We start from the raw sequence: 27,563 nt of genomic DNA, 5'->3' as shown, positions 1-27,563 counted from the left end.
TCACTCTTTAATCATTAACTTTTATTGTAGAAAATATACTTTTCTGTGACATAAAAATCCTCAGCTCTGCCACCAAATATTACCAAAACTGTGAATTGTGAGTCCCAGAGAATGGTCACACGAGGAGACTGCGGTTAAATTCATAGGCAACCTTCAGTCTAGTCTTCCTATTGGGCTGCGACCAGTGCTGGAAAAGGGACTGCAGGTGATGGGATGGACTGAAGCCAGTGACATGGACTGACACAGAGGCCACCTGGAGGAAAAAGGGAAAAACAGACGAGGTAGTGACAATTGCTGTCTTTCATATGATGTTCTCCTTATAACTAAACAGTTTTTTGTTTTTTTTCAAAACAGCTCCACAACTGTCCACAGGTTGTATGTGGTATTACAGCCCAGCTTCATCACTTAAGGCTTAGGCTACTTTCACACTAGCGTTCGGAGCGGGTCTGTCTGATGTTTCATCAGACGGATCCGCTCCTATAATGCAGACGTTTGCATCCGTTCAGAACAGATCCGTCTGCATTATAACTTAGAAAAATTAGTGTGAAAGTAGCCTGAGCGGATCCGTTCAGACTTTACATTGAAAGTCAATGGGGGACGGATCCGCTTGAAGATTAAGCCATATGGTGTCATCTTCAAGCGGATCCGTCCCCATTGACTTCCATTATAAGTCTGGACGGATCCGCTCGCCTCCGCACGGCCAGGCGGACACCCGAACGCTGCTTGCAGCGTTCAGGTGTCCGCTCACTGAGCGGAGCGGAGGCTGAGCGCTGGCAGACGGATGCATTCTCAGTGCATCCGCCTCCACTGAGAATGCATTAGGGCCAGACGGCTGCGTTCAGGGCCGCTTGTGAGCCCCTTCAAACGGAGCTCACGAGCGGACACCTGAATGCAGGTGTGAAAGGAGCCTTAGCTGCAATACCAGACACAACCCATGGACAGGTGTGGTGCTGTTTCTATGTTTTTCCATAGAATCCATTGCGGATTTGCCATGGAATTTTATAAAGATTATCTGTGGTCATGCTAGTAGCAGATATGTTGTGGATTTTCCATTTGGATTTACGGATGGAAAATCCAAAGCTTATTACAGTAGCAGCAAAGTGGATGAAATGTTTACAAATGGGATTGTAAATCTGCATGTCAATTCTTTCTCTGGATTTAAAACCGCAGATTTTACCGTTGCACATAAAATGTGGACTTCAGCGAAAATTCTGTGGCAAACCCGCAATGGATTTTTTCTGACCAATGGACATACCCTAAGAGTAGGTTCAGATAGAGATGCGATTTTGTACGTGACAAAATCCTCCACGCATCCTACGGCAGAAACTGCTGCATTGTACAGCGGTTTCTTCTGTGGGTTTTCATGCAGATCCGCTCTCCACTGAATAAAGCTCCTGCTGCGGCTTTGTGAGGGGTCCACGCGGTGACTGCGACAATAATGGACCTGGACATTCTTGGCACGTTCTTGAAAACCCTCGGGCACATGAACTGTGGCAAGGCCTCCCATTGAAAACAAGGTTTCAGCATAGATTGAGCCCGGTTTTCGGCACCAAATCCATGCTGAAACTCGTGCCCAAAATCCTCCGTCTGAACCAGGGGCGGATTGGCCATAGACCTTACAGGGAAATTTCCCGGTGGGCCAATGCCCAAGTTGGCCGCCCAGGTACATAATGAGCTCTCAGGGATAATTAATCAGTGAGAATCATATACTCATGTACTTGGCCAGCTATAGCACATGTCCTCCTGAATTCAACTGCTTTGGTCGTATCTCACCTCCTAAGCCCCCTGCTCCAAATCCTAATCAGAGACAACTGGAGGAGGACAGAAGATGGCATCTATTGATGACCACCAGAGAGAGACAACTTTTAAGGCAATATATTGTGCTACACTGTGGTATACGGTTCTGATGGGACAGTATTTTGCGCTATGGTATTGCTGATGCCGCCTACTTGTGTTGCTCCACCTTCTGTCAATTTGGACCCGCCTATAACGTGGGGCCACATTTATTTATTTATTTTTTTCCAAGGCCACTTTAAGTTCCCAGTCTGCCCCTGGTCTGAACCTGTTTTTGATATTTTTTTTTATATTTTTAATGAGAATTTATTAAAGGTTAATTTTTAAATGTAGGAAGGGTTCCTAGTGGTATTTACCTGGTCTGAACCTACCCTAAAAATGTCCATACAAAGAAATACGTCTCATACCTGGCCTTTCACACCCCCAGTGTTGTACTAGCTGCCAACAATTTATTGGAGACCCAATCTTTACATATAATTGGCCTGGACGTTATACTGGGTCAAATAATTATGGTCTACGTATACACTCTATATTATCATAGGCCTTAAAGCCTTCTGCACTTCCCGCACATCACTGAACTTGGCCGCATAGGACATTGGCGCATATGCAGAGTGACGAGATTGATGGACCGGTCTGGTCCCATTGCTCTCCTTCAGCAGTCATGGTAAGAATGGGAGGGCATTGAAGACTTTAGTGACAAGGGGACGACACTTCTGTAGGAAATTGGTGGTGATTAAATAATAATTCAACCTCCTATTTCAACATCATCTCAGGTTGTTGCTTTGTCCCCTCTCGATGCAGTATAGGCAGAAGCCCACCATAAACTCACTACATACACAATATAATGAAGTCGGGATCTAATTTTTTACTAGAAACATCCTAAAAAAGTATTGTCCATAACAGGTGCTTCAAGACCCTCTTTAATACACAAGTTCTAGATAGACTTCTATCAGGTGTTTGCCCACGACATGCTCCTCCAGCTTGTTGTGGGAGTTTATAGCTAGCACTGAGTGGGTTCCAGTTATGGGCCTCATACATGTTAAGCTACTGTTGGCCAAGCTCACCGCTTTCTGCATGAGGGCCTGTCAGGGGAGAAAAGGATAGGGAGCTTTGAATTTTAAAGCCCGATCCTTTTGTTTTCCGCCACCATAGGTGTCTAGCAACAGTTTTCTCCCTTATCTTCATTTAAAACTTATGCACTCATGTGCATGAGCCCTAACACTGTGAAATCCTGGAAAAATAGTGAAAACCTGAGAGTCTTCATGCTCTCATACACGTCCATGTCTGTTGACTTCACAATTTTCAGAGAGAATTGAATGTAGGTGGTTTCTGACCTTCATCAGTTTAAGCTCTGGATCTCTTGCTAACCCAGCGCTCAGTTTGTGTGGTTGTGGCCTCTGTTTAGGGACTGGAGAAGATGCCAAAAACTTGGTTCTGTGTGGTGGACCCTGCAGAAAGGAAAAAAGGAACAGTGCTTGAATATCAGTATATCATCTCTACTATTATATACCATCTCCACTATAACAAGAGTCATTTTTCTTGACTGGCGTATTGTCGAGTCGCTTACCTCTTAAAATCCACTCCCCCTCCCAATAATGACAGACTCAGCAAGTGGATTATATGGCCACAGCAGCCTTTTATTAATAACATAAATACAAATAAATATCATAAATACATAACTTAACCCTTGGCCTTCCCACCTGAAGGCCCCGCCCTAAAACCTTACCAAGAACCCATGAATGCCAACACGGGGAGGGTCCTTGGAGCCCCATAAATGATGGATAACTGGCCTCACCCTCAGTTAAATTACCTCTAGCCCATAAACGCCAGCTCAGAGGCAGGAACCGGTAACCAAGGGCAACCAACTTTAGCCGCTATCCGCCATATCACACCTTAAACCAGTACCTGGGGAGTCCAGAGCCTCCTTTGGCTCCCTCTCCACCACGCCAGAGCCACCATAACCACCAACTCCAAGGACCCCCCACCGCCCCAGACCGCTATGACAAAGCTTACCCTCCAATCACTGCCGGACCATCCGTAATCCACTCGCACCCCCCCGGCCTAACCCCAACACTAAGCGACACTCGAGGACCCCAACCTAACCCAGGCAAACAGCAGCCAAAATAACTTCAAAAAAAGGGGTGGGCGGGGGCTGCTGCCACACTGCCGTCCTCACAAAATGGCCCCTTTTCCCGCCCCTGCTACCCTTTTAACCCCTTAGCCACACCTCCATCCCTTCCGTCACTATCCTTCCTCCTTAACCCTTTGTAACCCAGAATCCTCTCCCTCCAAGCCCCAGTCATGCCAGGCCTCCATCCAGCCTTGCAGCCCTGATTCCGGCCTGCACTGGACAGACTGCACCCCAATACGGATCCTAAACCTGTACTCATATAAAATGTATATAAAATATTTCTTCTCAGTGAAAGACCCAGATGGTATAACCTAGCAGACTATCTAGATCAGCTAATATTGTACGCACAGTGTAACAGATGGGGAAATCTTTGGAGGAGTTATACAACCTCGTCTCCATGTATGACATCCAACAGTGACTAGATGAACAAATACGGTAGGTCTTTGGGGAATTATTCTGTAGAGATACATTCAACAGATGAGTAACGCCTTGGAGGAGATGTTCTTTATTAATAGATATCCATACAATTGGTGATGTCAGTGTCGTGTGAATTTTTTTCTATTGCTTTAGTCACTGATAATCTTGAACTTTTGATATTCTATTTTAGTACAAACCTGATTCATGTATATATATGAGGTATCAATATGCCCACACAGTTACATTAATGTTGTCTTCAGTTCTCTACACGGTCAAATGCGTCTTGTTCGAAAGCTAAACATTAAACACTCAATTTTGCTTAGAAATTTCTCAAGTTTTCTCTACCAGTGGTCTCACACTTCTGATAGTAGAAAGTAAAAGGGGTTGATGTTTTTTTTTTTTTGTAATATGCCTCCACCCCAGCAGGGCCTCACCACTCAATTTCACCTCCCTGGCTTCCAGACTATCTTTAGTGCACTTGCGATCCCCGCCTGTCAACTTCCAGTCCCGTACATCAACTTCCAGATGGATGCGATCACGTACACGTCTGCAGCCAATGACTGACGTCAGCTGTAGGGTTGCCACCCGTACGGGAATGACCCGGACAGTCCGGGTTTGTAATCCTGTGCCCGGGTACAAGCCTTTCTCAGACCCGGGCACAGGATTCATTTCAAACTGCAGTGCAGTCTGTCTGACTTGCTCGCTCACGGTCCTGACAGCTGGCAGTGAGCGGCCGGCACTCCGGAGGACAAGGCCACCAGACAGGATGGATTGGAAGCCGGAGAGCTGAGGGCTGCGGGTGGTCAGGAGCAGGAGCATGAAGACTCTGCTGAAGGAGCAGCAAACCCTCGCCCCACAGCATGGCGGCCGCGTCGGGACCGAGTCGCTCTCACTCCCAGATCAGGCCGGATAACAATGAGACTAGCCGCGGGCCTGCGCTCCTCCTGTCCCTGGCTCTTCTGCTGCGCTCCTTTGCCATCACCTCCCCTCTTCCCCGATCTCTGTTACCGGCCCAGGAAAGCTGCCGGACTCTCACACAACACTCTACAGTCAGTGGGCTGGCCCCGAGTGACAGTTCCCGGAGGATGAGGGCCACATTACTCTAACTGGGGGTCACTAATAGGGGCATTACTCTTACTGGGTGCATTACTATTACTGGGGGCGCTAATGGGGGCTTTAATATTCCTGGGGAGCCACAGTATAACAGCGAATTCACACCCCGTGTTGAGCCATGCCCCCACAACCACACCCCCTTTGGGGTGTGGCTTAACTTGCCATGTATTTTTTGTTGGGAAAGGTGGCAACCCTACTCATCGGCGATATGTCCACAAGTAGTATATGACCCAGCAGTGATATGCCGCTTGTGGACACATCACCGCTGAGGCCAATTATTGACTTCAGCAGCACACGTGACCCTGCCCGTGCTGGAAGTTGACAGATGGGAAGCAGGGGAGTAGCTCATGGGCCGTGGTGCAAGAGTTCAGCTTGGGCCCCCCCCCCCTTCCCTCAGTGCTTTGTGACCAGGAAGCACATAGCCTTCATGCTGCCTGAGGCAAAACTTTAAATGGCACCCCCTCCATGCCCAATTCTTGACCTAACCCCTTCCCTCCAGCCAGAGCTATAACTTGACCAGCATGCACTGCACTTTCTATAATACCGGTGTCTTCTTATGAGGCACAAAGGTCTTTGGACCCCTCAGGCTTCTGGGCCTGGTAGCGACTGATACCTCTGCACCCCCTATAGCTACTCCCCTGATGGCTAGTCCATTGAAGACAGCCAGAGAGCTGGAACTGAGCAGTGAGGACAAGGTGAGTTTGGATTTCTCAACAGGGACGGGGCACTGATCCCCTGGTTCTACCAATCAGTGGGCGCGCCCACTGGTCCCACCTATCTACGATAAATAAATCTTATCAGCTGGAATACCCATTAATAACCAGAGCTCTCTCATGTGGTGCCCATCTTGTCCATCCTTGCCACCATCCCTATTCTGCAATCTTCAAAACTGAGAATCCCCCTGAAAAGAGGACATTAAAATCTCCACTTTTCAGTCTCTGGCTGAAGAATAACTTAAAGGGAGCTGAACCTGGACATACCTCCATTTTAACCCCGGCAGCCCCCCCTGTCTTGAGCATCGGAGCAGTTCATGATCCGATGCTCTCCTTTGCCCTGCGCTAAATTGCACAGGGCAAAGGCATTTTCAGGAGTTCTGGTGACGTACCGGGGCTCTCCATGGGGCCCGCAGGAAGCCTGGTGACATCACCGGCTCTGATGGGCAGGCTTTAGTGCTGCCCTAGCCAGTAAAGTGGCTAGAGCAGCGCTAAAACAGGCCCATGCCCACGGGAGCCTCCGCCCGGCAGTGTGTTATTGTAAACAAAAGAGCCTGTACCCTGTGTGATCTAGCGCAGGGCAAGGGAGCACATCGAAGCATGAGATGCCTAGATGCTAACATCAGGGGGGCTGCCTGGGTGAAAATAAGGGTATGTCCGGGTTCAGCTCTGAACCTGGTCAACCCCTTTAACAAAATAAATGTGGGAACAATAAAGTAAAGAAGACTGAAAGGAGTCATATGAGATTGTCCCTTATCAGGCTGCAATTCCAGACACAGTTGAGGTTGCCACCAGCCTAACCAGGATGCTCAGACTGTCAGTACCAGTATTTTTTTATTTTATTTTTTGTACCAGCCCATATTTTTTCTGCTTGGGAGTCCCAGCTCTTTCTCCACATATGGCTTAGGAGTCTCTGCTCTGTGTCCATAGAGTCAGTGCTATGACCCTAAAGGCGAGGTATTCCTGGGGATACCCCTACTTTTATTTTATATTGTCTCCGCTGGATATCAAACCCACAACCTGCTGCAATGAGGGCAAAGTCTTTAACCACTGAGCTATAGGGACCAATACTAGCAAATTGAAGATTTTCTATGGCTAAAAACATCAGCAAAAGGCCTCATGCACATGACCGTTTTTTTTTAAGGTCCGCAAAAACGGGGTCCGTAGGTCCGTGATCCGTGACAGTTTTTTCATCCGTGGGTCTTCCTTGTTTTTTGGAGGATCCACGGACATGAAAAATGAAAACGAAATCTAAGTCAAGTTTGCCATTGAAATGATAGGAAAAAACGGACACTGATCACAGACACGGATCACGGACGCGGATGACAATCTTGTGTGCATCCGTGATTTTTAACGGACCCATTGACTTGAATGGGTCCGTGAACCGTTGGCCGTGAAAAAAATAGGACAGTATTTTTTTCACGGCCAGAAAACACGAATCACGGATGCGGCTGCCAAACGGTGCATTTTCAGATTTTTCCACGGGCCCATTGAAAGTCAATGGGTCCCCGAAAAAAAAAATGAAACCGGCATAACGGCCACGGATGCACACAACGGTCGTGTGCATGAGGCCAAATGCGGATACCGTCTATGTTCTCTCCAGTAATTCTGCAAATTAGAGATTATTCTGCCAAGCAAATTGCGGTCTACGGACCCACTGAACTCATTGAATGGGTCCACATAAAAAATGCAGATTGCACATGGACAGTATGCGTGTCCTGCGGATCCTCGGTTTGCGGACCACAAAACAGATATGTCATGTACATGAGGCCTTATAGTGCGGTACATCAGGTGACGTTTATTTCTGTCGTTTGATGGAAACAGCGCCTACATTATTTTAATTCATCTACTTCTATAATGGACATTTTGTTTGTAATTGCTAAAAAATATAAAATGTCCTGGTATATATAGAAAAAAAATGCCCATACAATGTCCTGGTACATATAGAGATATCTGTAGATTAAAGTACATTGTGCATCTGAATATATAATACATGGGAAAAATACTACTGACGTTTTTAGCCACAAAAAAAATCTTCCATTCGCTAGTATTGAGCTCTATGGCTCAGTGGTTAGATTCTTTGCCTTCAATGCAGAAGGCTGTGGGTTCTGATACCCGGCAGAGATGTAATAAATGTTACAATCTACATCTTTTTGCCAATAATTTACAAATCTCATCTTTCATGCAGCACCCAGAATACTTATTTGTCTTCGCCACACCGCTATGTATAACCAGAGGATGTGTTCCAGACAGTATGCAAAGAGAAAGGGGGTGAATGATCGCAATAATAATAATCCTTGGCCCTTTCACATAAGGCCTCATGCACACGACATACGGAAACAGAATGCACACGGAGTAACTTCTTTTTTTTTTTTTGCAGACCCATTGAAATGAATGGTTCCGTGTACGGTCCGCAAAAAAACCACAACGGACACGGAAAGGAAATACAGTCATGTGCATGAGCCCTAAAAGCCCTTTTAAAAAGCGGTGATCGGTTTGTATATCACCAATCAGCACTTGTTTGCTGCTCAGCGTTGGCCCATGTAAGAGGGAAGTGCCATATTTTTGTATACAATCAACAGGATCACAAGCCACAGAAGATAACAGCAGTCTAACCTTGTCATTGGGGTTGATATGGAGAGATGAGAGGTAGGTGCTGTGTAGCTGTGATCCTTCCCACTTGTAGAGAAGATCAGGATGTCTTGTGTGTTCAGATGTGGCTCTCTGTAGATAGTCTGTGGATCTGTAATAATAAAATAAGGCATATAAGGATATATATATATATATATATATATATATATATTGTGGGGTTTCGCTCCGGTAGACAGGATTAGCGGACGCAGTATAGAGGCAACAACAAGTTCTTTGGATCAAACAGTTCAGTGTTTTATTCACACTTTAGGCAAGTGACAAAACAAGCAGTCATATTCAAACAAAAAGTCACCTTGTGGTGTTGGTGGTAATCCACACCATGCGGCAATTCTGCCTCAAAGAGTCCTTTCTGATAGCAGCAGCAACGTGTTTTCACGCGAAACAGGTAGCAAGCCTTTATCCAGACACAAGGCTCCCAGATCCCAAAACAGAGACCTGGCTTCTGAGCCCAGCTGCCTATTTAAGGACAGCCAGGTGCTGCCAAAACCCGGACCGGCACTTAAATTCAGGACCGGTATTTGACCTCACCTGGCTGTAAATTAGCCCAGCAGCACATGCTGGGAGGAAAATACCTGTTTTGCCAGACCAAACCTCTCACTGTGTCACAAATGATATATATATCTATATCAACAAAAAATGGCGGCACTGGCTAATAAGCAAGTCTGGGTGCACGTCCTTAAGGGAATAGGCTTCTTACCCTAATTATAGTCCAGAAAAATGAACGGCACTCCAATAGGTTATATGAAAATAACTCCTCACCCGTGCGGTGCAACGTTTCAGCTCATTTTTCTGGACTAATATAATATATATATATATATATATATATATATACTGTATATATATATATATATATATATATATATATATATTTATGGTATATGTCATGCAAGGTCTACAAATAGGAAAGAGTGTCATAAAAAAAAAATCACAACGGAGTCGGCCATCCAGGTGCTGGATCATGCCACTAAAAAAGGGCCTACTTTCCATGAGGAAGCTACCTGCATAAAACAGCAGCTAGGGCTGTATTTATGGTCTGTCTGACACTGCAAGGGCAGGCAAAGGAGTTTTTTTCTGGTGCAATAAAAATCATGGGGATATAAAAAAAAACTAAAAATTATTGCTAACTTTCTTACTTCTTATCAGCAATAAGGAAAGTACCCTGGAAACATACTTAGGGTGCCATGTATTAAGACCAGGGATTTAGACGCCGGTCTTAATCCCCCTCTGCTGGCAGCTTGGTGCTGGCCGTGCAACATGGTTTAAACTAAAGCTCCCTTGCTGGTGTAGTTTAACACCATTTTCCACGCCATAAACTTGCATGGAAAATGATGAATGAGACGAGCCGGCCAGCCCACCGTCTTCCCCGCTCACCCCACGTCCCCCTTTTCTGCCACCTTGGAAAAGTGTCGTGAGCAGGGAGGGAAAAGTATGCCAAAAAGTGGAGTAAAAACAATAAGGCCTCTTTCACACGGGCGTCTTATTTTTGGCCAGGATAAGAGGCGGGTGCGTTGCGGGAAAATGCGTGATTTTTCAGCGCGAGTGCAAAACATTGGCATGCGTTTTGCACTCGCGTGAGAAAAATCGTGCATGTTTGGTACCGGAACTTCTTCACAGAAGTTCGGGTTTGGGATCAGTGTTCTGTAGATTGTATTATTTTCCCTTATAACATGGTTATAAGGGAAAATAATAGCATTCTGAATACAGAATGCATAGTAAAACAGCGCTGGAGGGGTTAAAAAAATAACAAATAATTTAACTCACCTTAGTCCACTTGATCGCGAAGCCCGGCATCTCCTTGTGTCTCCTTTGTTGAATAGGACCTGTGGTGAGCATTAAATAGAGGTTAAGGACCTTTGATGACGTCACTCAGGTCATCACATGGTCTTTTACCATGGTAAATCACCATGGTAAAAGATCATGTGACGTACCATGTGATGACCTGAGTGACGTCATCAAAGGTTCTTTACCTGTATTTAATGCTCACCACAGGTCCTATTCAACAAAGGAGACACAAGGAGATGCCGGGCTTCGCGATCAAGTGGACTAAGGTGAGTTAAATTATTAGTTATTTTTTTAACCCCTCTAGCGCTGTTTTACTATGCAGTCTGTATTCAGAATGCTATTATTTTCCCTTATAACCACTTCTATGGGGCCTGCGTCGCGTGAAAATCGGACAATATAGAGCATGCTGCGATTTTCACTCAACGCATTAGTGATGCGTGAAAATCACCGCTCATGTGAACAGCCCCACAGAAATCAATGGGTCCGGATTCAGTGCGGGTGCAATGCATTCAACTCACGCATCGCATCTGCACGGAATACTCGCCCGTGTGAAAGGGGCCTAATAAATGACCCCCTTAGTATTTAACTTAGTTGGAGCTGTATACATCCCTATGCAGGCAGCTCCCCCTAGTGGTGGCTGCAGGAGGACAGATGTTTTATGACTGAATAATAACAGGGAATATGAAGTTCTGTAAACCACTAGATGTAAACCACACTAGATTTCCAGGGATTTTAAATTTAAAAAGAGGACCTGTCACCTCTCCTGACATGTACATTTTAGTAACTACTTGCATTCCCCATTAAATGACAATTCTCGAGAATCTATTGTTACGACTCTGTGTCGAGCCATTCCTTTATTATTCCTGCTAGAAGTTATGTGTGATTTGCTAGCAGTTTGCAATGAAGGTCCAGATGGGTATTACCAGCTGGGGGTGTGCCCCTGCACAGTGTAACACTGACAACACTGATTGGATAGCGTCAGACTGTGTAGGAACACACGCTCAACTGGTAACACCCATCTGGACCTATATTGCAAAATGCTAGTAATTCATTCATAACTTCTAGCAGGAATATTTAAGGAATGGTCCAACATAGCGTCATAAGAATGGATACTCCAGAACTGTGTATTACATGGGAGATGCAAGTAGTTATTACATGTCAGGAGAGGGGACACAGCTTCTATTAGCTCCTTACACCACAAACCTCCATTGTGAGAACCAACACGTCCTGAAAACTAAACAGTGTCTGTATGTATCCAAGCGCTACTGTCCAGATACAGCTCCTACCTTCTCCATGGCTGTTTATGACCTTGAGGTTTAACATCATGTAGTAATGATTCCAGCGGCTGAATTTCTTCTTCTACAAGTGGATGTGACATTGGAGGAAAGCAGTTTTCAAATACATGTTCCAGACTGCTCTGAAGAATGAAGCCAAGACAGGAAAGTACAATTACATTGTAAGCCTTAAAGTGGAGATAAGAGACTTGGAAACGGTGCTCTTAAAGGGGTTGTATGACATTAAAATAAAGGGTCTCATTTTTCCCCCATTTCCCCCTCATCTGCTTTTGTGGGAGAACAGAGAGGACGCTGTACATGTCTGGAGGAAATGGGGCGGGTTTGTCCGACATTCATCTAGTGTGTAAGGCCATCTTAAAGAGGACCCTCACCTCTCCTGACATGTCTGTTTTATTACCTACTTGCATTCCCCATGTAATAACAATTCTGAAGCATCTATTCCTATGACCCAATGATCTCCCATTCCTTTGTTATTCTCGCTAGAACTTATTAATGAATTACCAGCAGTTTACCATGAAGGTCCAGATGGGTGTCTTATCAGTTGGGGGGGTGTCCCTGCACAGTCTAACAATGGCAACACTGATTGGACAGTATCAGACTGTGCAGCGACACCCCCCGAACTAGTAACACCCAGCTGGACTCTGAGTGCAAACTGCTAGAGACTCATTCATAACTTCTAGCAGGAATAATAAAGGAATGGCACTTCATGGAGTCATAAGAATAGATGCTCCAGAATTTGTTTATTACATGGGGGATGCAAGTAGTTAATGTCAGGAGAGGGGTCAGGTCCTCTTTAAGAAGCCATGTAAACACAATGGCGCAGCAAACCCAGTAGAAAAACTGTATACATTATACCAATATGAAACACTTGCTTATGGGCTGCATTCCCAGTCTCCTTGTTATCCCTTTTTCCAGTGCTCAGCAAAATAGCTAGGCTCCATGCATGACCTTGGCGTCTCCAGCGATCTGGAAGCCACACAGTCAGCAACATTGGGGGACATTTATGAAGATCGGCAATTTAGATGCTGGTCTTCGTCCCTCCTGCGCTGGCGGTTCATCCGCCTAAGTTATGTAGAGTAGAGGTGCCGGCCTCGACATAACTTAGGCGGACTTTACCCTTGTTGTGGTGATGTGTACAGTATAGGTGCTGGGAGGCCTGTATATCCCACCCAGATGCCTCAGCATAACTGAAATCCAGAAAGATGCAGTGGTTTCCGTTTGTTGAGACAGTTTTGTCTAGATCAGAGATCAGCAACCTCCAGCTGTTCAGAAACTACAACTCCCAGAATGCTTCATTCACTTATATGGGAGTTAGAAGAACAGTTGAGCATGGTTGCATGCTGGGAGTTGTAGTTTCACAGCAGCTGGAGTGCCGAAGGTTGCTGATCCCTGGTCTAGATGTTGTTCTGGGCTGGATTTCATGTGGACTGGGGGATAGGTTTGGTAGTGGGATCTGCCAGTCCGCACCCTTCCACTACATGTATCGTCTTTTGCCAGAGATGATCGCAGGTGAGGCCTGCTGCTGTCATCAAGGAGGGATAGAACAACCCTCTGTGTATGACTTAGGGCTCATGCACACGAACGTATTTTCTTTCCGTGTCTGTTCCGTTTTTTTGCAGACTGTGTGCATAACCATTTATTTCAATGGGTCCGCAAAAAAAACTGAAGTTACTCTGTGTGCATTCCGTTTCCGTATGTCCGTATTTCTGTTCCGCAAAAAAATAGAACATATCCTATTATTGTCCGCATTACGGAGAAGGATAGGACTGTTCTATAAGGGGCCAGCTGTTCTGTTCCGCAAAAAAAGGAATGCACACGGACGTCATCCGTATTTTTTGGAGGATCCATTTTTTGTGGACTGCAAAACACATATGGTCGTGTGCATGAGCCCTTAGGGGGAGAAAAACTGAGGAAGCCTGAGATGCTCTGTGTGGTCTCAGCCAGGTGGGCTCAGGGGCCATGAGGATTTGTAAAGCCTGAAGTTTGGGGGGCCCAGCGACGCCTACGGAAAGACGGTCGCATGGTCAGAGTCGGGAGAACTTCTGGACGATCTCCCCCCAAGGGTGCTGGTGTGGTCACAGCCTGGAGGTTGCTGGACCGTATATGGCTGAGGAAGCCGGATCTAATCCAGTGTGTGAACGGCACTCTATAAGTGAGGTAGAGACAACACGTGTATTAGGTAGAGCCCAGACAGGCAGGTGTTTATTTTCTACGCAGGGGCGGACTGGGAACTTGAAGTGGCCCTGGAAAAAATACCAAAAGTGGACCCGTCTTGTAGTTGGGTCCAAATTGATGGAAGGCAGAGCCTGCAATACCAGATTGTGGCACATTATACCACCCAACAGAGCCAAATACCACAGTCCATCATAAAATACTGCCAGCAGCACAAAATACATCCCCAAAAACTTCCAATGGCGGGTTGTGAGGAGGGCAAAGACGGCCCCCTGGGCATCGGTCCACCGGGAAATTTCCCTGTAAGGTCTATGGCCAATCCGCCCCTGCCAGCTCGCTTGCTCCCCTTTTATGTTCCGCAAATTGCAGATCCGCAAAACACGAATACGGGCCGTGTGCTATGCGCATTTTGCCGACCGCACATGGCCAGCCCTATGATAGAAATGCCTATTCTTGTCCGCAGTCATGAATAGGACATGCTCTCTCTTTTTTGCGGGGCTGCGGAACGGAACTACGGATGCGGACAGCACATGGAGTGCTGTTCACATCTTTTGCAGCCCCATTGAAATGAATAGGTCTGCACCCATTCCGCAAAATTGCAGAACTGATGCGGACCCAGAACTACGGACGTGTGAATGGACCATAAAATAGGCGTAGAAAGAGATAAATGAGACGGCCCTGACCGCCCGCCCTTTTCCCCGCCCACATCACACCCCCTTTTTTAGACCTGGCATGAGCGGCGGAAAAGGGGAAAAAGTTGCAGACTGCAGCGCAAATAACCTTTGTGCTGCAGTCAGCGATAGATATACGCCAAAAAGCGGTGTATACCTGTTCATAAATGACCCCCATTTTGCTTTCTACTGCAAAACAACTGCCAATTGATTATCCGTGTCACCAGACTACAACCAGTCTCACGTTACCTATCCAACTACATGCTAATGGCTGCCACAGTGGCATTCTAATGGCAGCCCGTCCTGTCGCCCTCTCCGCTGCCTGCTATACCATTATCATGCTACTAAGTCCTCCATTCGAATGATGCAGTGGTTGAGCATAAGCGCTACCTCCATTCACAACGCGTACAGCATTTGGCTACCTCCGTGGGTCTCATAGACATACCAGATGACATCCACTTACTGTAATAGGGCCTATGTTCACTGTAATATCACCAATGTACGGTCACTTGCCCGGTACGTTACTGTCCTGCCTCCACAAGCGTTGTGTGCAAAAAGCTAACCCATTACCGAAATCATGTTCTGCAAAACGCATAAAGCCGGTCAAGAAAGTATCTGTCAGGGACAGCTGTGGAGAAATCTTAAAGGAGTTTTCCAAGCGTTTTTTTACGGATGACCTATTCTCTGGATAGGTCATCAGTATCTGATTGGTAGGGGTACGACACCTGGGACCACCGGCGATCAGCTGTTTGAGTGCAGCTGCCTTCTCTCAGCTCAGCAAGCTCAGTGCCGTACATTGTATAGTGGCTATGCTCGGGATCGCGCTCACCTCCATTCACTTTAATGGGTCTGAGCTGCGCCTAGGCCATGGCACCGATGAATTTGATGTCACACGTCCCGGAGAAGGCCATGGCACTACTGCGAGAGCCGGTGCCTTCTTAAACAGCTGATCGGCAGGGGTCTGGGGTGTCAGAGACCCACCAATAAGATACTAACGATAGGTCATTACTAAACAAGACGCTTGGGAAAACCCCTTTAAGGTGCCCTTACACCTTTAAACAGTCCTTTGGCCAACATCTTCAAAGAGTCCTTTGGCCAACACCTTCAAAGAGTCCTTCGGCCAACACCTTCAAACAGTCCTTTGGCCAACACCTTCAAACAGTCCTTTGGCCAACATCTTCAAACAGTCCTTTGGTCAACACCTTCAAACAGTCCTTTGGTCAATATACAAGAGGGGGGGGGCTACTAAGAGGTACTTTACAATACTTTAAAATAGGGGCAGGCGCATAGCCCCATCAGTCAACCACTCAGAGCACAAAAACTGCCCCACGTGGTGTGGACTTATGACAACCCCATTTAGTCTGTTCTGTCCGCAGTGCTAGCCTAGATATGGGTTCTATTTCCCCCGTATCTAGGTTCATTCGTGTCCAGGGGGCCTTTTTCTTTTGGAATTGGCTGTTACTTTATATATCTGGAGGGTAACTATACAGAGGATGTGGGCAATTACATCTGGATGTGCCCACACTTATAAAATCATCTATGCAAATGTGGGGCAGTTTTTGTGCTCTGAGTGGTTGACTGATGGGGCTATGCGTCTGCCCCTTTTTTAAAGTATAGTAAAGTACCTCTTAGTAGCCCCCCCCATCTTGTATATTGACGGATATCTGTCATTGTGTCGGAGTTTCTGCATACTATGCGCGGACATGAGTATGCGCATTAATATCAAGAGGCTATTTAATTAATCTTTTTAATTCTGTCTATACACCTGGGGTCACCCTTTCTTGTTTTACAAATGTATTTCTTGCTTCAGGGTCGCCGTATGAACCCCCTTAGTACCTGCAGCACTGATGCGCCTCCCCCGGGGGTTATCTCGCTCCTCCTGCTCATCAGCTGACCGGCGATGCTAGAGCTATGTCTCTCGCCGGATTGGCTGAATGAGCGGAGGCACGCCTTCGGGGCGGGGTGTCTGCCCTATAAATCACGGCACACACGCGGCTATCACAGGGCCGTGGCTTACACTAGTGCCACACTAGTACGCCGTTTCTCAAACTAGAGAAGTGCGGCTTAGGCAGGCTTTAGTTTTTGGTGCTATATGCTCCTGTGGAGGTGCGCTAATTGTGCGCACAGAAACGCGTTGAGCCTCTTATGTCAAACACTCCTGCCAGTCTGTGCTGATGTTTGGCTGTTTATGAGCCATATCAGTTGTTTTTCGTACTGGCTTGCGTGAGGCACCATGCATTTTGTCCCCAGTGGATGGCAAAGTGCACGGCCATCTTGTGGGTGACAATTGTTTATCCAGTGGCAAGAGTGGCGCGGTCACTGTGCCTAGCACTGGGTACCTTGTCTGTGTCCAGAGGTTTGATCCTATTGGCCATCTATGTTTTAAGGGCATAATACAGACTGTATGTCACCTACTGCCCAATGTGATTTTTATATCACCTGGGCGCCAGCCTCGGGTATTGAGGTCTAATCACATTACTGTGCTCACTTATTGGGCATCTATGATATAGTGGCACAATACATACCATATGCCACATATTGCCCAATGGGATTTACTGAACACCTGGTTTAAACCTCTGGAATCTGGGTTCAATCATACAACTGTATTCACGTGACTGGCATACGCATAGTTGGCCTTCTAGTGTTTAACTAGCGCTACGCCTAGGCAGTCATTAGTGAAATACACAAACTATTTATTTGACCCATAGTTAATCAATATATATGACGAGTTGAAGTGTTTTTTAACATCGATTATAAATAAACTTTTTTTTGTTTCGAGTTTTAACGTCCTCGTGACGGATCCAGCAAAAACGCAGATGTGAAAGTAGCCTTAAACTAATGAGACTGCGCTCGTTCATCGGGTAATCCGATCGTTTGTGCGCACTCAAAAATTATTGTTTGCCGGCAGCAGATCATGCCGTGTAAACACGATCTCCTGCCGGCAAGCAACGAGTCCTTATGAGGAAAGGCGATAGCGTTAGTGATCGCTCCTTCCCATACTGTGGAGGAGATCGCTGCATGTAAATGCTCCTCCCGACATTCTGCTGTAAGATCGTCCCCGTCTCCGTGTAAAGGGACCTTTGACAAGAGACAGCTGTGGTCTGTACACGACCGCAGCGCAGCCGTGTCGCAACCGCAACACGACTGCGCCGTGCAGTCGTACCCTTGCAGACTTTGTATGTCTGCATGATAAAAATGAGAGCGGTGTTCTCCCCTAAAGGCAATCCAGATAAGCTGTCACTTCAAATCAGAAATACATAGGGGGTCATTTAGTATTACGCTGCCCATGTCATCTAAATAAGCCTAGTTTCGGTTTTTACTCAGGAAGTAGCTAAAGAGGGTGCAGGGGCAATAGTCACACCCAGATCCTAGTGCCTGAGGGGGCCAAAAGCTCCTCTGCCACAGAAGAAGACACCAGTATTAGGCCTCTTGCACAGGACCATATGGCTTTTTCAGTATTTTGTGATCCGCAAAAAATGCGGATGACGTCCATGGGCATTCCGTTTTTTGCAGAACAGAACAGCTGGCCCCTGATAGAACAGTACTATCCTTGTCTGTTATGCGGACAATAATAGGACATGTTCTATCTTTGAACAGAACGGAAAAACGGAAATACGGAAACGGAAGGCATATGGAATACCTTCCTTTTTTTGCGGATCCATTGAAATGAATGGTTCCATATACGGTCTGTACACGGAACACAAAAAACGGAACGTAAACAGAAAAAAAAATGTGCAAGAGGCCTTATAAATGGGATCTGGTAGGTAGAGGAGGCCAGTTACAGATTTAGCATTGGGGCTTTTGGCTCCATGTCTTGTTCTTGGCAAGAATGGATAACGATACCTGATATATGCCCTCCAGGGGGAATGTGTGTGAAAATGTAGGTGTGTTTGTGCATACAGATGTGTGTAGGCGGAAGTGTACATAATCATTTTCACCTTAACATGCAACCATTGGTTGATGGCACCTGCAGCCGCAACCATCACAGTCCACCAGACTACAATAGGCACTGCCAAGTCAGAGGTCAACTGACTAGTCCTCCTGGGCATTTAACGTCTGTTTCGGCCAAATATCAAAACACCCCTCACCAAATGACAGACTTTGGGAGGTGAAGTATGACAGCCCCACCTTTTGGGCCTCATTACGGCGGCATGGTCTTCCCTTATGGGGGTACACTACTGGTGTGATGGGAAGAGGTTTACAGTACAAGTGTGAAAGGCTATTGAATTCTTATCGATTACGTTCTTCTATGCCTGACGCGTCAATGAAACTCATCCAGCCTCAAGGAATCTTAAAGTACTATGTACATTAGGCGTTACAGGATAAAGGGGTGTCCAGGATAAGAAAAACATGGCCGGGGTTGTGATTGTGGTAAACATGCGACATTTGTTGCGTCCAAGATCGCCAAGTAGCCCTAGTCCAGGAATGGCCAACCTGAGGCTCTTCAGCTCTCCCAGCATGCCCACACTGCCTACAGGTATCAGCCTATAGCAGGACATGGTGGGAGTTGTAGTTTTACAACAGTTGGAGAGCCTCAGGTTGGCCATCCCTGCCCTAGTCTAAGGGTTCAGCTATGCTCATTGCTCTCACATATGATGGAAGTCGTTATGGTCATTCACCTTTTCCCACCACTTCTCTGTCCTAGAGAGTTCTCTATCGGCCAAGCATGAAACAATGGATCAGACTAGTGATAATTACTCTTTTCCAGGCTCACTTTGTCTGTAGAGTGCTCCCTCGTACACAACGTTGTACTGTCTTCGCACCACCAGCGCCCGTCCTGTCGTGTTGTGTGCCCCTCCTGATCATCTGTCCGGGGTTCCTCACCTTCTGCATCTCTGAAGGCCACCCAGGTGTCTATAAATGGAGAAAAAAAACAAAAAACGTTTTATTACCAGCATTGGTACCGTTCCACATATTCCTGTTCTACGGAAACAGAGCAGAGCACTGACAATCCTAAGGCTACCTTCACAAGATAGCCCTATAGGCTTTGGTTGACTATTGACATGGCCATTTTTTTTAATGGCCAGTGAATAGCCTCCATCAAAATAAAAGGCATATCCTATTTTTGGTCAAACCGACCCCATCGAAATCAATGGGCACGTTTTTAACAGCTATTTGACTGGAGTGCACCCGTCAACAGCCATTAAAAACAGATACGCTATGTACCGTAAATAAAGGGCCTTTCAGAGTTTAAAATAAAAATAAACGTAAAAACCTCATCCATTTGCACTTGAGGGAACACTTAAATCATATTGGAGGCAACAGGACCTGATTGTGATGTCACAACGCTGAGAGCGTCAGGTCCCAGTGCCTCCAGTGCAGAGCAAGTGTTCCCTCACGAACAAGTGGATGAGGTACAGTAATTTATTTTTATTAATGGATCTGTCTGCACCACTAGAGGTATAGGTGAGGCCATTATAAATACTGGGGCACTATGTGTGAGCTTTTATATATACTGGGGCTCTATTGGGGGACCATTGGATGTCAAGTGTACACTATAGGGGCATGATGTATACTGAGGGCACTGCAGGGGTTGGGTTTAAAAAAAAAAAACAATGAACTTGTCACAGATGGTGTTGCAGAAAACTAGAAGACACAAATAAAGATCCGACTGACTTGATCCCAAACTAAGGAACATAAGGGTGAGCCCTATAAAAGCCCTACAGCTCTCCCTGACTGCTCAGCCCATGCAAAGATCTTTATGATAGATAATTGCATGCCCTCGTACCTAGACTGTGTGACACCTGAAAACCCTATAATAGTGAGGGGGCACGACCACCGGCTCCCTACACTTAATACGGAGGGAGTCAGGGTCACCTAGGATCAAGCCAACAGGAAAACACAAATAAAGGAACAGACTTATTTGAGGAACCAGCAGTTGCAGCATCTAGCAGTGAGCACAATCCAGGAAGTTGTATAAACCGCAAAGTGATGCAGTATGGGAGGGGATATAAAGGGAAGCAATCAGTGCAACTAGATAACAGCTGAAAGAGGGAAACGAGATGACAGTACGAAACCAAAACAAAAGAACCTCAAGCAAGAGGTACTGAAGAACGTCTGTCAGAGCTTCTCAGAGATCTGGCGGTGACAGAACTTCATCCGCTTTTAATGGCCATTAAAAATAGCTGCAAAATGGATGCAAAAAAGCCATTAAAAATGGATTGACAGCCAGAAAATGGATGTCCACAGATTCAAAATGGCCATGAAAAACTGACAGTGTATCCGTTTTTTAATGGCTGTTTTGAATGCAGCTGTGTCTGGAGCCGTAATGTTTCTGCAGGTGGACTCGACTGTTTACCAGTATGGGTGAATAAGTGGACAGAACCACCATACGTGGGACATACAGCATAATGCCAACAGGTGTCTGGGGAAGTCAAGCTATACTAAATTTGCAGAGGAGCTGTATGAGAAAGCTGTGGATTTGGCGCAGATATCATCTTATGCATTGCAAAGGGTGAAATCCTCTGCAGAAATTCGCAACATAAATTGACACTCTGCAGATTTAAAATCCGCACCTTGGTTCAAGTTAGTTGTGGGTTTTGTTGTAGAAAACGTCTGCAAATCAGCAATGTTTCTGCCGTGTGTGGATGTACCCTATGGGCGCAAACATAATAGCACATTCTCTGGACAGCGGCACGGAGGGGGATGATGTACAGATTAAGGCCTCTTTCACACTACAGTATGTTGAATTCAGTGTTTTGCGTTCCGTTTTTCACGGATCCGTTGTTCCGTTTTTTGCTTCCGTTGTGGTTCCGTTTCCGTTCCGTTGTTCCGTTCCGTTTTTCCGTATGGCAAATACAGTATACAGTAATTTCATATTAAAAATTGGGCTGGGCATAACATTTTCAATAGATGGTTCCGCAAAAAACGGAACGGATACGGAAGACATACGGATGCATTTCCGTATGTGTTCCGTTTTTTTTTGCGGACCCATTGACTTGAATGGAGCCACGGACTGTGATTTGCGGCCAAATATAGGACATGTTCTATCTTTTCAACGGAACGGAAAAACGGAAATACGGAAACGGAATGCATACGGAACACATTCCGTTTTTTTGCGGAACCATTGAAATGAATGGTTCCGTATACGGACCGTATACGGACCGCAAAAAACGGACCGTATACGGAACGCAAAATACTGTAGTGTGAAAGAGGCCTAAATGCTGCTGGATTACACTCACCCAGGGATGTCACAGTAATTGATTTTTAAAAAATTACAAAAATAAAATAAAAAAGTTATTTTAGACAATCCCATTAAATGTTTTTTGTTTTTTTTCACCTCGCTGTGCACCGCTACAGCCGATCACTGGCCTCAAGTATTGACACGTCTCCAAGCGTCACATCACTGCTGGGTCCCGTGCCACTTGGAGACATGTTACTGCTGAGGCCAGTCATTGGCTGCAGCACTGCACTCGACCTAATTGGAAGTTCACAGCCGGGGACCACAACAGAGAGGCGGGTAGCTGGGGCTCTCACCACGTAAGGGCCCGCCATTAACCTAATGTGTATGAGGAGCTCACAACTCTCTCCCAACAGAGAATGTTGGCGGAGAGAAGGATCGGGTGCCTTGAATCTCAGTGCTGATAGTTTTGTTCTCCCAGGAGATAAGCAGAGGCAGAGGAGTCTGGCATTAGCCTTCTCCCCATAAGGGCTCATGTACATGGCCGTAAGTCCTGCAAAATGCGTATCTGCAAAACACGGATCCTGGCTGGGTGCATGACGCCATTTTTAACTTCTGGACATCTGTCCTATCCTTGTCCACAAAACGGACATGAATAGGACACGTTCTATTTTTTTTCGGGGTCGCGGAACTGATGTGCGGCTGCAGACAGCCCACGGCGTGCTACCCGCATCTCTTGCGGCCCTATTTAAAAGAATGGGTCCACATCCGATCCGCAAAAAATGCAGAATGTATGCGGATAGAAACTACGGCCGTGTGCATGAGCCCTTATAAACACATACTGGTACATGCTCGGCCGTGTATTTTGCTGGATTGCAGGGTGGTCGTAACCATGGAAATCATAAGTGTAAAGACTGACATTTTACGCCGGTCTTTGATTCCACCCTCTGCTGCAGGAGGAGTCGCATCATTTATGAAGAGGCCTGTTAAATATTAGTAAATTTACCGGGCGCCCCCCCCCCCCTCCTAAACCTATGCCACTCCCAAGTGGTGAGAGCGGTGTGAAGACTCAGGGTCTTGTGACTTTTTTTCTGACGAAAACTGGCATAAGAATGTTAGTAAATCTCCCCTAGTGTGTAAATGTCCCCCTTACCGCCAGTATTTTCGTGGTGTTTTTCCCCTTAAGAGAAGGTGACGTGAAAACACCTGAAAAAAAAAAAACACCAAGTGCTCCAACATTAGGAGTTTTTGAAAAGAAGCAAAAAAGAACAAAAACTCGTGTGCTCTGCGTTTTTGATATTTCCCGTAGACCTTCCATCTGGCACTGGAGTTTTGACTTAAAAAAACACTGTAAAAATCGCCACTAAACACAAAAAAGTGCTGAAAAACGCCTGAGGCCGCTTTCACATGTCATTCATAGTGATTTCTATTAGTAATTGTGAGCCAAAACTAAGAGTGGCGGCTACACCGAGATGAGGTCTTAGGCTAGGTCTACACGACGACTATTTGTCGCACGACATTTTGTTGCACTAATGTCGCGCAACAATTTTTATAATAGCAGTCTATAGTGTCGCACTGCAACATGCAACATGCTGCGACTGCGACGCGACAGTCGCAGAAAATCCATCTCAAATGGATTTTTTGCGACTGTTGCGTCGCAGTATGTTACATGTTGCAGTGCGACACCATAGACTGCTATTTTAAAAATTGTCGCGCGACATTAGTGCAACAAAATGTCGCGCGACAAATGTAGTCGTGTAGACATAGCCTAAGGCCTCATGCACATGATCGTATATTCTTTCCGTGTTAGTTCTAGTTTTTTGGAGGACTGTATACGGAACCATTTATTTCAATGGTTCCGCCAAAAAAAACGGAATTTTCCTGTGTCTGATCTGTTTTTTTTGCGGATAGGATGCAGGACCCATTCATTTCAATGGGTCCGCAAAAAACACGGACAGCACACCATGTGCTGTCTGCATCAGTATGTCCGTTCCGTTGCTCCGCAAAAAAAATAGTGCATATCCTATTTTTTTCTCGTTTGCGGACAAGGATAGGCATTATTACAATGGATCCGCAAAAAAAAAAAAAAAACAGCTGCCATACGGAACGTCATCCGTTTATTTTGCGGATTCGCAATTTGCGGACCGCAAAAGACATACGGTCGTGTGCATGTAGCCTTACTCTGTGTGCATTCCGTTTCCGTATGTCCGTATTTCCGTTCCGCAAAAAAATAAAACGTCCTATTATTGTCCACATTACGAACAAGGAAAGGACTGTTCTATTAGGGACCAGCTGTTCCGTCCTTCGAAATACGGAATGCATCATCTGTATTTTTTGTGGATCAGTTTTTTGCGGACCGCAAAATACATACGGTTGTATGCATGAGGCCTAACCCTAAGTTCACACCTGAGCGTTTTACAGCGCGTTCCTACGCGCTGTAAAATGCTCAACAAGGAGAAACCAATGCTTCCCTATGGAAATGGTTCTCACCTGGGCGTTTTACAGCGCGTACGATCGCGCTGTAAAACGCCCGACACTCAAACAAGTTCTTGAGCTTTTTTTTGGGCGTTTGTTGCGCGTTCCTGTACATAGACTTTCGGGAACGCGCGACAATGGGCGTTCGCTTGTCTCTGTATGCGTGATTGTAAACGCCCGTACAATCGCGCAAACAGAGTGCTCGTTTCAGAACGCTCAGATCTGAACCCAGGGTAAGGCCTCATGCACACGACCGTTGTTTGCATCTGTGGCCGTTGTGCCGTTTTCAGTTTTTTTTCGCGGACACATTGACTTTCAATGGGTCCTGTGGAAAAAATCGGAAAATGCACCGTTTTGCAGCCAAGACCGTGATCCGTGTATCCTGTCTGTCAAAAAAATATGACCTGTCCTATTTTTTTGACGGACAACGGTTCACGGACCCATTCAAGTCAATGGGTCCGTGAAAGAACACGGATGCACACAAGATTGGCATCCGTGTCCGTGATCCGTGGCCGTAGGTTACTTTCATACAGACGGATACGAAGATCCGTCTGCATAAAAGCTTTTTCATAGCTGAGTTTTCACGAAGTGAAAACTCAGATCCGACAGTATATTCTAACATAGAGGCGTTCCCATGGTGATGGGGACGCTTCAAGTTAAAATATACCATCGGACTGGAGAAAACTCCAATCCGATTGTATAAAAGAACTCCAGACTTTACATTGAAAGTCAATGGGGACGGATCCGTTTGAAATGGCACCATATTGTGTCAACGTCAAACGGATCAGTCCCCATTGACTTGCATTGTAATTCAGGACGGATCCGTTTGGCTCCGCACGGCCAGGCGGACACCAAAACGACTTTTTTTTCATGTCCGTGGATCCTCCAAAAATCAAGGAAGACCCACGGACCAAAAAACGGTCACGGATCACGGACCAACGGAACCCCGTTTTGCGGACAGTGAAAAAATACTGTCGTGTGCATGAGGCCTAGGGAAAGATCTGCTCCTGCTCTGTGTTTTTGAACCGCACCTGGTTTGGCTCACAGTCACTGATGGAAATCAGATCTGTTGCAAAGGTAGAACTATCCTACAATAACCACTTATCAGGATTGCCAGACTAAATTTTTATTTTTTCTGGACAATTTAATAAAGAAAACACGGACAGTAAACGCTTTTTACAGGACAAATTGGAAAAATATAATGAAATATAAAGATTATAAGTAATACATGTCTATAGACCAAACACACTAAACACATTACAAGCGTTTACCGTGAAGTCTAAAATAAATTAATTACATTCAAAGTGACCTGCTCAAGTACCACCAACCTCCCAAAAATTATGGACATGTAATTTTCTTCATGGACACTGGAAAAATTCCCCTATTTTTACGGACTGTCCAGGAATTTCTGGACGGTTGGCAACCCTGCTTATCATAAATCTACAGGATACATATTCAATATCGAATGCCCCACAATCACGAGGCAATCATGGAGGTTCCCTATGGCTAAACCACCCCCTTTCAGAATCTGATCACCTATCTTGTTCATAGGTGATAAGTTGTTATGGCTGAACAGCCCCTTTAAGGTCTATTACCTAACACTAGGAAACCTGTAAGGTGACATTTTGGGTGGCCATATGAGAGAAATTTATCAGTGGGACATTATGGTCCATGATCTTATACAAAAATTGTCCCCAAAAGGTCTAGCAGACGACAACCAGACTTTGAATTGACTTTGGCGGCAATAACTTACCCTAAGGGGCTACTTCCTATTGGATGATTTACCGAGTGGTATCTTGGAACCGAACCCGGAAAAGGTTTTTAACAGTAGAAATTAATTTTGGAAGTTATAACCCAAAGTCTTGCGAGACTTCGCGAAGTAATAACTTCGGCTCATCTCAGCCAATACATTCTAAGCACTCGCTCCGTACAGTATTCAGACGAAGTTTTATGCAAATCGACTTTGGATGTTTCATCCGAAGTCGATTCGCTCATTCCTGCTGTTAACCTATCTTCATGATCAGTATGTGATCAGGCGGAGGCTCGGCTTCCTTGCGGCACACCAAGCACAGCGCCACCCATTGCATAGTGGCTGTGCTTGGTATTGCAGCTCAGAACCATCCACTTGAATGGGGCTTAGCTGCGCCTAAGTCACGTGACATCACTGGCCTGGGAAGAGGTCCTGGTGCTTGCCGGAGTCGGTGGAGTATCGGACCCCCACCGATCATATACTGTTGACCAATCCTGAGAATAGGTCATAAGTATTAAACACTTGGACAACCCCTTTAAGTTATATTTTGATATGTTTTACTGACATATTACGATAGAAAGCCCAAAGTAAGGATCATCCCACCATATGTAGACACGGGGTATATGAAGAAAGATTACAGTGTCCAGAATACCAAAGTGCCATTTAAAGAGATGGGGTTCTTCATTCCATTTTTTTTTATTACTTGGTCATGATTGTCGATTCCTCTGCCCACTGTGGACCTCTCCACCTCTCCCATAGATGTATATAGGACATACTTTACTCTTGTAAATACACAGTGACGCCAGCGACACGCAGCACGACCAGCCACACACATATGTTGTCATGTGGATGTAGCCCTAGCACCAGTATATCTGCATATATACGTTAAAGGGAGGGGGGGTTATAGGGTTTCCTGCAGGGTCACGACCACTAATCCCAGATTACTGAATACTTCACAAGATTTAGATTAATGCATCGAATATTGGTGCCTATGTAAAAAGACAGATACGCGAGGACGTGACAGAGGTCTAATATACGTGTGCATGAAGACAATGCAATGCCCGTCAGCAGTGATACAAACACAGACACTGGCGCTTACCATCAGGCCGACATCTATGCAGACCCTTGTGGTACCACTCGTCCTCGTCTTCCCCCTCCGTCTGCTGTGTCCCTTGAAATTCGCCCCAAAGGACGGGAGACTCCTCTGTTTTTGTCCAGTTCTCCTCTGTCTCTAGATCCTTTTCCTCTTTCACGTCTCTCCTTTCCATCGTCCCTGCATCGAGGGAGGATGCCATGGCGTGTCTGAGAAATGAGTTTGTATTTTTGTGCGGGGTCCTGTGTGACCCCAAAAACGTCCTCATTCGCCCTGGTTTAGCTGGTATTATTAACAGCGTGCAGCGAAGCTCACACTGTCTTCAGCCTTCTCCCTCTCCCTCCATTTTCTGCGCTCCCCCTGCCGCTCTTTGCCTCTCCGTGGA

The 27,563-nt window shown here is 45.9% G+C and overlaps 1 protein-coding gene across 1 annotated transcript; it reads right to left on the bottom strand.

Annotated features, from left to right (window-relative positions):
* LOC122919375 lies at window positions 1–27,563 on the bottom strand. The gene is made up of 6 exons (XM_044268367.1): window positions 27,185–27,563; window positions 19,455–19,594; window positions 11,889–12,019; window positions 8,785–8,911; window positions 3,129–3,242; window positions 1–253 (listed from the first exon to the last, which is right to left on the bottom strand). Exons 1-6 carry the CDS (start codon window positions 27,444–27,446, stop codon window positions 116–118), a joined length of 912 nt encoding a protein of 303 aa, XP_044124302.1. The 5' UTR covers window positions 27,447–27,563; the 3' UTR covers window positions 1–115.

Source organism: Bufo gargarizans, chromosome 9 (genome assembly GCF_014858855.1).
Source record: "Bufo gargarizans isolate SCDJY-AF-19 chromosome 9, ASM1485885v1, whole genome shotgun sequence".
NCBI lineage: Eukaryota > Metazoa > Chordata > Amphibia > Anura > Bufonidae > Bufo > Bufo gargarizans.
The sequence above is the reverse complement of the archived record's forward strand: the minus strand, read 5'-3'. Positions and strand labels throughout refer to the sequence as shown.

Bases quoted from the DNA above. Each gene is read 5' to 3' on its own strand.
- LOC122919375 (XM_044268367.1), bottom strand. From the start codon at position 27,446: ATGAGGACGTTTTTGGGGTCACACAGGACCCCGCACAAAAATACAAAC. The intron at 12,020-19,454 runs GTGAGCCTGGAA...TTCATTCTTCAG, and splicing joins GGGAGCACTCTACAGACAAA to AGCAGTCTGGAACATGTATT. The intron at 254-3,128 runs GTCAGAAACCAC...TTTTTCCTCCAG, and splicing joins CAGAGCTTAAACTGATGAAG to GTGGCCTCTGTGTCAGTCCA.